We start from the raw sequence: 13,821 nt of genomic DNA, 5'->3' as shown, positions 1-13,821 counted from the left end.
ACTGCTCTTCTCAGTCTGCAGACACCCCCAGGTGCGGAGGGAGGTCAGCAAAAATGGGAAGACATGTGAATTCCAAAAAATTACTGATAATGCATTTTTTTCCCCCTTTATCCAAAAGGCTGACCAGATGTTTAACCTCACTTCAGGATATAATTTCAGTACTCCAATAATTTTTCTTTTGGGTAGGGGAGGAGAAGAGCAACAAGTAGTCATAAGGGGGAGCAGAGGTTTCAATCATTACCATGTGCACCCTCAACAAGGGTCTACACCACATCAAACTACTCGTAGAAGTGCTGACTGAACAACTTAAGACTCCTACCAGTGAGTGTGCTAGCCAAATCCAGTGGTGAGCTATGAAATCTTGGGAAAAGGACCCTTCTTATTACCTAAGTACAGCTCCTTAATTTATGTCATTATGCTAAAAGGACAGTCACCACAGGTTCCCTACAGTATTGTTAGACAGGAACTCCAGAGGATGGAGAGAGAACCTGGGCAACTTTGCTCACAACTTCACTGACGTTTCTTGTAGTACTTCCGAATTGCAATCTGATCCTACTTCATAGTCTTTGTAAGGGATAGAAATTTTCTTTTTACCTGTCTATATAAAGGACAAAGCATGCTTTTATTTAATAAAGTGGTTAGCATGAATTCTATAATGTGCTGAGTCCTTCAGTGCCTAGTTATACAGTATCAGGCATCAACAATTCACCTGTTAGACCCAGAGGTAAGAAAAATACATTAATAGTGTGTTCTCAATTCTTCCATTTTCAGACTTTGTATTTATACCAGGCTACATAACTGAAAGTCAATGCAGGCCTATAAATAAGGTCCTGTAAATTCTAAAGGAACACACCCAGGCAATCAGTACACATCAGGATTTCCCAAGAAAACTTTCCCAAAATCCCTGATTCTACAAGGTAAACAGATCTCTTTTTACACAAAGAAAACCAAATTAACATCTATGCTTTAAAAAATATAACAAACTACAAAGCCAATATGCTACAGCAGGAAATAATAACACAGGTGGAAAATAGATGTGTTTTTATATTCTCACTGTAAATCTGAGAAATCAAAAAACAGGTAACATGATGAGTAAATGACTTTACATTCTGTATTATTATTTTTGACAATTTTCCTCTTTCAAGAACAAGTATGGTTCCTATACTGTGACACTAAAATGCATCTGAAGACTCAGTTACACACATATATGTTAATACATATAAATACAAGCAGTCAATTTCAGTCCAAAACCATAAAACTTTAATCTACAGAAAAGAAACAAGCTTAGGCAAAGAAAAAAACAAACCAGCATGAAAATGTTTTTCAAATGGAGTATTAACCCTAATAAAGGCTTACTGCAAGTTTCTGCTGCAGTATCACATATTCCAATTATTAATTAATCATAGCATAATTACAAACCCTTGACAAAAAGAACAATCTGACAACAAGAAAGTAATCGTGGGATGGTGGTGTCATTGTATTGCCTGCATTTTCTGGTCTTTCCAATGTATTTTGAATTCAAAGTGCCTCATGCTCTGTTAAGGAGAAAAGAGACACCATGACCTGGGCCAGGAAAAGAAGATTAGATTTAAAAATTAAAAGACCCAAAAAGCTTGGTATGTACAACTGAATAATTTCTTCTAACTCTATTTATTTTATATCATAAGATGAATGCTAAGAAGCCTAAATTTGGATTTAAAAAAAAAAGCTTGGACTCAACACCCAACACTGTAAGCTCCCCAAAACTAATGCACTTAAAAATAGAACTTAAATTACACCCCTTTTTTGTGCTGCCAATATTCCTGATGAATAAACAGTTCAACCAATTAAAATTATAAAAGAAATCCTAAATGTTTGCACAGCATTAAACATCTGGCATAACCAGCAGTATCTTTGGCACTTAAGACTTTTACCTATCATCATTATTTCAGCTTTGCGAAATATAAATCTTTTGGTGGTGAAGAATATCAACCAGAATTTTATCAGGCTGATGTCACAGTTCCAGAACTTGCCTGTGCTTGGGTTGCGCAGTTTTGTAAACAAGGGTTCACTGTCAGGTGTCTTAGGGGGGTCAATAGCAGCCTCTGTAGGGGGAGAGAAAAAAGTTATCAACATGTAAATTGTGAAGTATTTCACATCTGCTTCTCCAAGACATTCAGAATTAATTGGATTGACACTTTTTTGAAAACACACACACACATCTGCCTAAAAATTATACGCCTCAGCCCAAATTCATCCTACCTGATCAAGACACTGAAATTATGATTCCAGACTTCCTGGCACTCTCTATCTGTCACAGGAAAGATATGCACCTGGGGATGATTTAGATTTTGAAAACCACTTCCCCCTAGAGAGCCTTCAGGCAAGAGAGCTCCTAAATTTGACATCCCAGTTAAGTAAGATGAACTGATATGCTGCCCTGATTAGTCACAAAGACAATAAGAATGCTTTGGTTAGTTAGGCCAAGCACAACGTGGACACTAAAGAAGTGCAAAAGGTAAAATACATATGGGAAGAAACTATCCTTTAAAGCTTTCACGAAATCAGATTATGCAGGAATCAGCCTATTCTAGTTGTTACTTCTGTGGAAAACAAGCACACTTATTTATCTGTTATACATAAACTTGAAAAATAAAGACTGCATTTCATTCCTTCCACAAGACAAAGAAGCTGAGAGAATGCAGCACCTCTGGCTCAAGACCCTTACAGTTATTCTTTTTCCTGCATCTTCGAACAAATAGAAAATAAAAAGCAGAGCCACAGAAGTATAATTTTTTCTGTGAAACTGAAAAAAGAAGGAAACAGCTACCACAAGGATGCTGACTCAAGTACAAAGAAACACATGTATAAGTATCCCCAGTTAATTATACTCTAGCCAAGTTCTCTTTGTAGAGAAAGTCTAACTTATATTTATGAAAACAACTTCCCACATCTCAGTAAAGAGCACCATGACAGCATCATCTTTCTTAGCCTGCACACTGCCAGTTCTGCCCCAATTCTTTTCATACAGGCATTCATCAGAGCAAGGAAAATTACTAAAACATTTCACATATAATGAGTATCCAGACCCCAGAGAGTGCGCTGACAGAGATCAGGCTGATGTTTGTGTTATGGTGCTGCTGAGGAAAGCAGAGGGGAGCAGTAGAGGCAGACTGCATGATAATTCACAGGAACAGAAGTGCCACATTGTCCTTCCCCTTTCAGTAACATCCGGCAGGTTTGGGAAGACGGAGCTGGCACAGTTGTTAGGCAAACAGGGAAGTAGAAACAACCAAAAGTACCTGTCCTCCTCCCTGACTGAAAACCCCAACATATCTGAAAAGGACGAGTGGACTTCTCACACTTGGCTGTTCACAAACACCTCATGGGCAAAAAAAAAAAAATAGGCCCAAATAGCTCTCAATCTCCATGTCTATTCCTTGTTATTCAGTTGCGTCATCAACAAAAGTCACCCAGATAAAGACACACGCAGGTAACAAAAAACAACTGTGTTTAGTGATAAATGTGTTAGAGGGTAATAAGCCTCAGAGTTGTCTGGAGAATTTAAAGTAATTTTCTTCTCTCCAATACTTAACTGAGTCTTCAGGTGGCTTGAAAAAGGGCTTCACAAAGTTTCAATATAAGTTGAGGGCTTTTAAAGGAAAAAGTCCGTATTTGCTAGCCAGACTTCCTCTATATGCTGATACATAAACACATGGTTGTCAAGCTACATTTGCCCTGGCAAAGGCGACTTTCCAATTTCTAGAGCTGTGTATATTTCTATTCTTGACCACAGTTTAACATTAGTGTATTTTTTGTTACTTTTTAAAACACTGAAGTGATTAATGATAGTGAAAGAAACACACTGCATGTGTTTACTTTGATGTGTTTCACATGAACATGTTAAAATATACACAGTAAATGTGAGTTTCAAAATTTAAAACAAAAAGCAAAACAAAAAAACCCCCAAAGGAACTTTCAGCGCTCACTTGCTCTGCTTTCTTCATGCATAGATTGATGAACACTGGGAATGAGTCCAGCTGAGCCTGAAGTTGCATCTTGTCAGCGATTAAGTCGACAATCCTTCCTAATTTTTTGCTGTTTTTAATGACATTTGCATCTTTACTGGGTTGAGATGTTCTCTTCCTAACCTGCTAGTAACACACTGAATTTATCCGTCTCCACTAAGCCTGGGAGATGGAGCATAACAAACCCAAGGGACACAGTGTCCCATCTCTTCCTCATCAATCCTCTACCTTCCCAACCCAGATAACCACCCTCCTTCATCCGGGCCTGCCCCATGCTATCTCAGGCTCAGCACCCTCTACTCTGCCCTTCTGCCCCTGCCAGGAGCTTCTCCCCATGCAAAGAGCAGCACAGCTCTGCCCAAGGAGTTCTTTGGTGCTGCTCAGGCTCCAAGGGGTTCGCCACTGCACAGAGGGCAGCAGGGACCAACACTAACACACTGTCTGAGTTGCAGGCTGCTGTCCCAGTATCTCATGGTGATGGGATCAGACTCAGTATGTCACACTCTCCACACAGCTGCCACGCAAAATAGTTTGCCTGAAGGGACATGCAGACACAAAGGGAGAAGGGAAGGACTGGGAAAAGGCAAAAGCGGTTTCTTTGAGCTTCTTTAACGTTCAATTTCCTTAAAATGTAGGCAATATTCCACTCCATTTCCAAGGGCATCTGAAGTATATTTTTGTTATAGATTGGCTTTACTATATGTCAAGTTGGCAGACAAAAAAAAGAGGCAATTGGGAGAATGCCTGCTTGGAAAACTGGATGCAGTATTAATATGGCCTTAAGGGCAAAGAAGGCCCTATTTATCTGAATTTAAATACTTCATGACTAGGAAAATGCTGAGCAAGGTATTTTTGATGTTAGGTGTCCAAACCTAACTTATTTGTGTTCTGGACTTAGCCAGGAAAGGTAATTGGATTTCTTTAATGCCATTACATTTATCAGTCCTTGTATTTCAGCAAGGATCTCTTACAGCTAAGTAAACACAGACTTCTTAGAAAGCAGTACTATAGCCATTTTCTAGCAAAACTGAGAGCTAAGGTAGGTCGGGATTTTCATTTTTTTTTTTTCAATTTTAAGGTTCACCTCCAGATAAGAAATCACCTCCCGGGAAAGAAACAGAAAAAAAATAACATTACAGGAAGAGCTGTTTTGTTAAATTCTAAAGGAAAACATCAGATGATCGCCACCACGCTTATTATAACAGTTCCCGTAACTCAGCCCTGAGAAACTTGTTCTTCTACAAGAATACCTTGGGGACAGAGGCAAGACCTTTCTGCCCAGTACACTCTCTACCAACAGTGACTCACAGTCAGGTCAGCTTACCAACACGTGTCATTACAGTGATTTTCTTCCAGGACAACACACACTACAGTGATATAAAAAACTGATAGAAGGGTACAGAGGGGCCCAATTAATCCTGTCTCAAGGAGGCATCTCAGCCAGCATGTCACTCTTTAAACTGCCTGGGAAGACAGAAGGCAGACACTTCCAGGAGGCAGCTGAAGAAAAGATTATTGTATTTCATGGAGGTCAGACATACAACCAGGCAAATTCTATAAAATACATACACACGATGAAGTGAAAATGAACCAGCTTTCAAAGGATTTCTGGCAATAATTTCTTCCACAATGGATAGATATGAGGCACTAATGAATCTGGTCATTAAAACAAAAGAGCCTTACCTGGTACAGCAATATAAATAAATTGAAAAACAACGTAAAACTCCCACTAAGAGCTATGAAACTGTTATGGATGATGCAAAGTCTATTCACCTTCTTTTTTTAAAAAATGCTTATAGAATACTATATATAACAGACTAATATCAAGTTATATGGAATTCCCATGCAAAAAGCTGCCAGCCGAGCAAGCAAAAAAGCTGTAAATATCTGTCAAATGTGTAAGAGGAAAAAACCCTCTGAGAGCACGAATTTCCCAACCACTACCACCCTGCAAAGAAAAAGGACTATTTAAGTCTGGAAATATAAAGTTAAGATTTCATTTAAAAACAGATATTAAACCATACGTCACCTACACAAGTCTTTTCCATTCCCTTCTTAACTTCCAAGTGTGCATGAAAGGTGTGTCAGATGGAGACATTATGATGGAGCCCATTAAATAGAGACATTTTATGGAAGACTTTAAACTATGTAGCCTAAGGGTACAGATAGGTTAGATCTAATAAACATTTTATTTGTGTTCTTTTAAGAATCTCAACCCTCAAGAAAATGGCTTTAATTCAGTGTCCATGTCCTTTGTTGTGCAGCATGCCGTAAAAAAAGCCCAGTGAAAAATAATTGATAAATCCAGTACTTTGTATCACCCAAATTTTTGGTATTTTTTCTAAGTTACAAGGTAATTAACTGCAAGCTTAATAAATGAATTCAGGTATGCACAGACTGAGGATACAGTTTCATAAATGGCTTCAAATGACCAAAGATCACAGGCCATAGAAAAGCGCACAGAAAAGTTCTGGGGTGCCCAACTTGGTTCCCTTCTTATTTTGCATCTCTGCTGCTTTTTTCCACCAAAACTGGCAATCTCATGACAGGAAGTCAGATCAGTTCACTCATCCAGCTGAGAAGTAACTGGCCACAATGAAGAAGTAAATAACTTTCAATCCTATCAGTAAGCTCACTGGAACAAGAGGCAGAACCCACGGCAGGAGCAAGATGGTGTAGAATATATCCTACTCCACATGTGACACAGGTGTCTGACCAGTGCACATGAATTACAAAACCAGATCATATATGAGTTTACAGAGTTGGGAAATCAGGAGATGAGCCACAGATCTACACTGTTGCTTCCTTGGCTCACAGTACTCAGGGGAGCACTGAATAGAACACAGCTCGATTCACCTCTGCAAATAGCCAATATTTTGCAGGTGCTTACAGAGAGGGTATGGGTTTGTACTTGCTCACACTTTATTTTTGGAAATAATCTTAGCTGTTATTCAGTTATATAAACTTGATGTTACCTCACCACCTTACTCCTTCTTTGACTGTACATAGTACTCGCTTCAGTACGGGGAGTTTTGCCATAACTATTGTGAAAGAGAATGATTATCAGTTTGGTAATCATGACATTTATTATTTGGTGCCCCAAGGAAACACTGTTCAATGTGACGTAATTTAGAACATTCTGCAATAAAACACAGTATCTAAAATGGCATCGTTTTCTATCTTGACCACAATTTCAAGAAGAAATGCTACTTGACAGTTTGAATGGTCTTTTGCTCCAGGACACAGCTGGGCAGTACAGCTAAATTTTAAGACGTAAGCCTGAGAGCATCTTCTGGCTTCCCCTTATGCTGGCACAATTCACTCCTTAGCCAAAAAAAAAAACATGTTCATGGACTCACTAGCAGCAATGGACAGTACTAATTCATCCATTACTTAAGTCTAGATGCTTGGCAGAACGTGCAGAGTTTCAGCTGAATAAAGGGGAGGTCACTCTTGAGAAGTTCAAGAACTGGTTATCACTTGAAAGGATAAAAACTACAGACTTCCCTTCTCAATATTTATAGGGTCAGCACTGGTGCAGCTGTATTACTGGCTGAATCAGCCCTATTCCCATATGCAGAGAGGCCTAAGTTGGCATAAGTTGGTCTCTTCCAAGCCAGATGGCAGAAAGCAGAAGTGGGAGATGGTGTTACACATTAAAACATCTCTTTTCAGTTATTTTATTTGCTATGCTTCCTTCTGGCTCCTTAGCTTGCCAGTTATATCTGCTTTATTCACAGCAGAGCTCAGTATGCCTTTTAGGAGATGACATGTAAAAAAAAGTGCAAATTACCTGCAGCCAAAAGGCTTTGTTCAGGAGATGCAAATGCCAGTTTAGGGGGAGGTTTAGTAAAATATGCCCACAGAGTGCTAACTTCTAAAATAAGCATGTTCACATCCCCCTTATTAAAAAGGTAGATAAATATGTGCACATATTTCATACAGGCTTTCTGATGTTTTGACTCAGCTGTTAAAAAAAAAATACACATTTGTTTATTGCAAACATTATTTCCAAGTTCTTTACCTAGATTATTCTGGAAAGTATTAATGTTCAATTATTCTGCTCAATTTTGACGCTCACTACAATTTCTTATTCAAGCACCTAACACCCCAGCAGTGTGATCTATTTTGTAGCAGATAAATTTAATTTTTTTTAAACACTAAATGAAAGCATGTATCGAAGTGCAAGGATGGAAAAAAAAATTATGCAAAACCTGTCCACTTCTGTTTTTAAAGCAAACTACTTTCACAAATTAAGTATTCCACAGCTTCTTTGGCTATGATACCTTCTCTCACTATGACTCAAAATTTTCAACTCAAATACTTCCTCGGTTACTGCATGGAGACAAAAGTTCCTTAGTCTCAATTGAAAGGATGGAGGATTAATTTAATGCGTGCTGATGCCCCATGGTTTGGCATCACAGCCCATTTATTTCTGCCTCCATTTGACTTTTGGCATATATGAGATTTGTTCAAACAATTTGCCAAGTCTAATGTGAAACTGCTCCTTTTATTTTTGAATAAGTAATTCCTAAAAATAATAGGATTGTTAAACTTCCCTCCCCCATTGCAACCGTTCCAGTTCTATTCATATGGCAGTTCCCATAAAACAATAAAAGAGCTAATCAATTTACTGTTTAAGAAAACAGTGCACTGAAAAAACGTGCTCAGCTAAACTTGTCTAGCACAGAAAAATAAAGGTTGAGAATAATTTTCAGCACGCAGCTAACCCCTACTTATTTTCCTAATACAGAAAGGCAGAACATATTAAATACATCAGTCTTAACTTTAGGTGTAGAATGGAACACCAGACTTAGAAAACTGCCTTCAATTCCTGACCTCTTTGCTAAAACCAGTGAAGGATATAAATAGTTCCAGTTCTGACATAACACCTATCCTTGAGGAATACTGAAAAAGAGACTGTCCTTCACACCAATCCTGTTAAGCAGCTAGCGTGATTTTTGTTAAGACCTGTTTGAAGCCATTACATAAGAATGTTTGTTTGTTACACAGAGCCCAGATCACATCTATGTCAGACACAGTGACTTTACCACAGTATTTGAGAGATTTCCAATGTGCTGCCTTCAGATTTAGATAGCCCTAAAATTAAAAATCTTTTGACTTAGATAGCCCTAAAATACTGCTGGGTCTCAGTAGTACTTCTCAGTCTAGAAAATAACTTCTAGCTCTTATGATTTTCAGAGAACACATAAAAAATGGTATTTCCATGGGCCTGGCTCAAAAGGCAGGTAGAAATTTCCTACACACACATTAAAAAGTAGCAGGATATTTTTTTTTTTTTTTAAGTACATGGATACTCTGTAAATACAGCAGAATCTGCTCCATTACAGTACATCATTAGTAACTTTGTAGCCGTGAGAGAGCCAATGTTTAATCCCCAGGAGCTACTACTTTTCTCTTGTACCTGTTCAGTAGCTAGACCAACAAGAGAAAGCCAGTACAAGAATTTCTACATTCTCAGGGATAAAGACTTTGGATACATGGGTAATGTAACAGCCTTGATTATCCAATGATCACTAGAAACGCAGGAAAGCACTATCTGGAAACTTAGCCATCTGCCAACGAAGCCCGTGTGGTCCGTCAGGACTCGTTAGCACTTTGGTGTCTCTGTACCATGATTCCTCCAGAACTCCAGATTCGGGAGGTCTTCTTAACCATCGACGTCAACTACTCTGCACAAAGCAAGCTCAGATCCAGATTCCCAGCCAAGCTAATAAAATCCCCTGGAACATGGAGCACAGCACAGAAACACCCAAGTGGGTCTACACAGAGCCAGCTTGGTCCACCAGGACTTATTAGTTCAGACACTGTCTGAAAGCAGCTGCACTGCAAAGCTGGTTCTGGAAACAGCAGAGATGTGTTAACATGGCACAGCACTTGAACTAATAAACTGCTAGCTCTGAGCTGAGCCTGCCCCAGGCTAAATCTGGTGCTTGTATATCCACTGTGCAGTTACTGTTTCAAACCCAGCATGCACAGCTCTACTGCTACCAGCATGACCAAGTTTTCTGTCCTTTCACCTTCCTCCACAACCAACCCCACCACCTACTGTTTGTTCACTGTTTTCTCCTGGCCACTCACATCCATTCCTCAGCTTTTCACTATATATCCCCAATAAGGCTGCAGAATGTGTATCAGCAGCTTCCAGCCTTTCTGGAGTGACTGACATGCTTACCACCCGCTTCTCATCCTGCCTGAGCAGCACTTCCTAATTCCTCTTCCCTCTTTGTCCTGTCCTTGGTGGTTCAATCCCTAACCAAGGAACCAATAAGCTTATAAAAGGAAAACAAAAATATGAATGCATTTCCACGTCAAACTGTCCTGTCTTTATGGCAAAAAAGAAAAAAGAAAAAAAAAAAAAAAAAAAAGCATCAACAGAAACACAAGACCTCTCACAAGGCCAAGGGCAAGCTTGGTAAATTTGTACATAAGAAATACCTTTTTATCTAAAGATAAAATTTGATATCTCACCCTGAAGTTGCTTAGCAGTCAGCTCAGATATTACAGTTATGACTGAGGCTCTCCCTTTCCTGCTTGGACTTCCCTTTGTGCGATTCTCCCATGCCAAACAGCCCGAGTGCCTTGGTGTGGCAGAAGGGCTGGTGAAGGCAAAGATTGCCTCAGTCAGCCCTGCTTCCCCTCCCCACCTTCACCCTTCTCTACAAACCATGCAAAGTAACTGCTGAGCATATGGTTTGTAGCTCTGTCCTGTGATGTGCAGGCATGAGAGGACCACTAACTACCAAACTTCTACAGTACTGGAAACATGACAGAATTAATCACTTGCTACAGAAAGTGACAGGCTGTCCCTCTAAAAACAGTTCACACCACTGGTAAAAAACCCACTCTGACTGCATTCCTCTAGCCAGAATCATGACTTCAACAAAGAACATGCGCAGTTCTACCTGACAGAAGAGATTCCTTGTTTCTGAACTGTTTCCAGAACACTGAAACCAATATAAAAACTATGAAATCAGAAATAAAACTAAAATTTGTCTCCTCAGTCATCACACATGTTCTGAATGGCAGAGCAGCAAATTATTGTCTGTGCAATATAACAGCATATAAATGTGTACTTAAAGAAGGAAATTAGTAGTAATTGCATAACCTTCAATACCAAAGCAGACAAGCTTTTTTTGGTAGACTCAGGAACAAATGGCATTGAACTCACATCCAGAAACAGATCCTGTACTTATTTGCACCAGTTGGTTTTATGTATGTGTGTATCATTATGCCATACAGGTATTATGAAGATAGAGATTGTCATATGAATAGAATTTTACTGTCAAAGGACATTTTTGTTCTAAATCCAACTGCAACCATCTTAATTCCAGAAAATAATCAGGTTTTCCTACTAGACATTCTGCTGAGCAGCCAATGAAAAATTTCTGAGATTCATTCAACAGAGCAGTTATGAAATGCAAAATTCTGAAAAGTGGTAACACGTGAATAAAGCTTTTCTGAAAATAATGCTAAAACAAAACTAAAATCATTAAATGTTTTGTTTGGTTTGCAAGTCTCATCAGCTGTGGAGTTCTGAATTTATCAGCCACAGACTTTTTAAAAAAATCACTATGTGCTTTGAAGTTCAACTAAGGCTTAATAAACTTTCTTACAGGTCTGGAGTACTATATAAATTTTGTCAGAGCTGTGCTGGCATAGCTGGTAATACAAACTGTCTGGCTTCATGAAAGTTACAAGCTCTGGCTCCAATCCTGCAAACACTTACTGAAGAATTTAACTTACTGCACAGAACTGACTACTCATGCATAAGCTAAGCATATTTGTAAATATTTGCACAGTATGGACATCTGTTGGCATAGCCAGTCATCTGATACAAGATTCAGCTTTAAATCCTAGTCTGCGTAGAGTCAATATTAAAAAAAGGAATTCCTCACTTTATAAATTCCTTTCTTAGGCATCAAGCATGTCATATACCAAAGGGTGGAATCAAAAAGTTAAAACTAGAGGAAGAGAGGAATCAGTGAAATCATAACAACTGGTTCTGTTTCTTATGTAACTAGAGAAGCCTGTTTTCTTACGGGCATAACTCATTGATTGAGCTCCTGCCTTATTTTCAACTTTTGCTGAACAAAGCTCTTGCTATACCTTTCTTTCACTGGTACTATTTACAGCGTTTCTCACATCATCACAGGCAAAGCTCAGAAAATTACTCCAAAGAACTCCTCCTTTTTATCAGGTTTGGTTATTAACACTTCTCAGTTATGGGCGAGCTAAGAAATACAGTACAAAGTTGGCCCACAGATAATCATGGAAGTTGCATTTCCTTAAAAACCAAACTAGAAAAAGACAGTAACGTCTTCCTCTTATGTTCTGGCATTTGAACACGTCCTGTTTCACTCACCAACAGCAAAACATTTTGTGATGTTTGTTTACACCTGGTACTAGGCAGAAATACATGTAAAGGAGAAAAAGCATCCTCCCACTGATTCAGAGCAGCATTGGAGAGAGAAAGCCTCCACAGCACAGTGGATATCGCAACTGCAGAGCTGCCATGTGGAGCTCTGCTGCTTCAGAATAAAGAGCTGAGATCTCCCTCTGGCCTAGGTCTGAAGTCTGTTTGACAGCTGTGGCTTAGTTTCCTTCAAAAAATGCAGGAAGGGACTGAGGTGATGGAGGCCAGGAGGGCCGCCAGCTCCGGGGAGGGGACAGCGAAACCCCACCAGGGACATGGGTGGCAAGAGCCCTTGGCAAAGCCCTAATGACACGCATAAATTAAACGCACTGATCCAGCGCGGGAAACGGGATCCCCGGAGAGGGGAGGGCGGGTGCCGTGCGGGGCCTCGTTCGAGGCCGTGTCCCAAAGCGGCCCCAGCACACCGGGCCGGGGCCGGGGCACGCAGCAGCCCCGCCACCTGCCCCAGTCCCCGGGGACGAGCGCCCGCCTCCTGCCCCACCGGCCTGCGGGGCGGCAGAGCCGCCCGTCCGCGGAGCGACCCCGCCGGGTTACCTGGGGCAATGAGCACCCACTGCGCGGGCTGCCCGCTCCGTGCGCCCCGCATGCTCCCAGCGCCCCGCGATCCCGCCGCTCCCGCTCCCGCCGCGGCAACATGGCGGGCGGGGCGGGCCGGGAAGGGGCCGGGCGGCAGCGGGGCGCGGCCATGGCTCGCAGCGCTCCGCCTCTTCCCCTGCCCGGAAAGCACCGAGCGAGCGGCGGCTGAGCGTCTCCTCTCCGCCGCCCCGACGGGGGAAGGGAGCGCCCGGGCTCCGAAGGAGCGACAGAAGTCACAGGGTCCGCAAGCAATCAGAAAGTTGTATTACTGAATTGCACACTTAACGTGGAAGTAGTTTTGTTTAGTCCTTTACCTACTGTGTAAGCACACGGCGGTGGGTTTTGGATATAGGGGTAGGGAGAATGGGAAGAGAGAAAGTAAGAGGTGAGTTAAAGGGGGTCAAAGAGAAAGAGAGAGAGGAAGAAAGAGGAAAGGAGAGGGGAAAAGAGATGACCACTCCTGATTGCAACATTGATCCAGCTCATGGTCCTAGGGGCCGCTGCCCAGGCTTGGGTGGGCTACATTTTTATGGGTAGGTTTTCTCCACCCTGAAAACAGGTTTCTCACTTTCCATGTAAGTTAGTTACCAAGTGCAGTCCGACCTTTCAGATCTTTCTGGAAATGGGTCGTGGGGCTTGATACTTCTTTACAATCCATGCCTGCTTCCTGGCTTCATCATTCCCGTGCCTAAACTGTACTGGGTTATGCTTGTCTCCAGGAACGAGAACAAGTGTGTTTGTCCAGGAAAAGTGCTGCCCTACCTCTGCATGGTCCCCTTC

The 13,821-nt window shown here is 41.0% G+C and overlaps 1 protein-coding gene across 6 annotated transcripts in view; it reads right to left on the bottom strand.

The window, feature by feature from the left end:
* RNASEH2B (ribonuclease H2 subunit B) overlaps nucleotides 1-13,116 on the bottom strand; it is a 42,274-nt gene extending 29,158 nt beyond the window's left edge. For all 6 annotated transcript variants that reach the window (XM_058855261.1, XM_058855253.1, XM_058855244.1 and 3 more), the window contains exons 1-2: nucleotides 13,000-13,116; nucleotides 2,013-2,084 (exon numbers count right to left, since the gene is read on the bottom strand). In XM_058855261.1, coding sequence (XP_058711244.1) covers nucleotides 2,013-2,084; nucleotides 13,000-13,051 — 124 coding nt within the window. In that variant the 5' untranslated portion in view covers nucleotides 13,052-13,116. The remainder of the gene's footprint in view (nucleotides 1-2,012; nucleotides 2,085-12,999) is intronic.
* Between the last annotated feature and the right edge of the window lie 705 nt (nucleotides 13,117-13,821).

Source organism: Poecile atricapillus, chromosome 1 (genome assembly GCF_030490865.1).
Source record: "Poecile atricapillus isolate bPoeAtr1 chromosome 1, bPoeAtr1.hap1, whole genome shotgun sequence".
NCBI lineage: Eukaryota > Metazoa > Chordata > Aves > Passeriformes > Paridae > Poecile > Poecile atricapillus.
The sequence above is the reverse complement of the archived record's forward strand: the minus strand, read 5'-3'. Positions and strand labels throughout refer to the sequence as shown.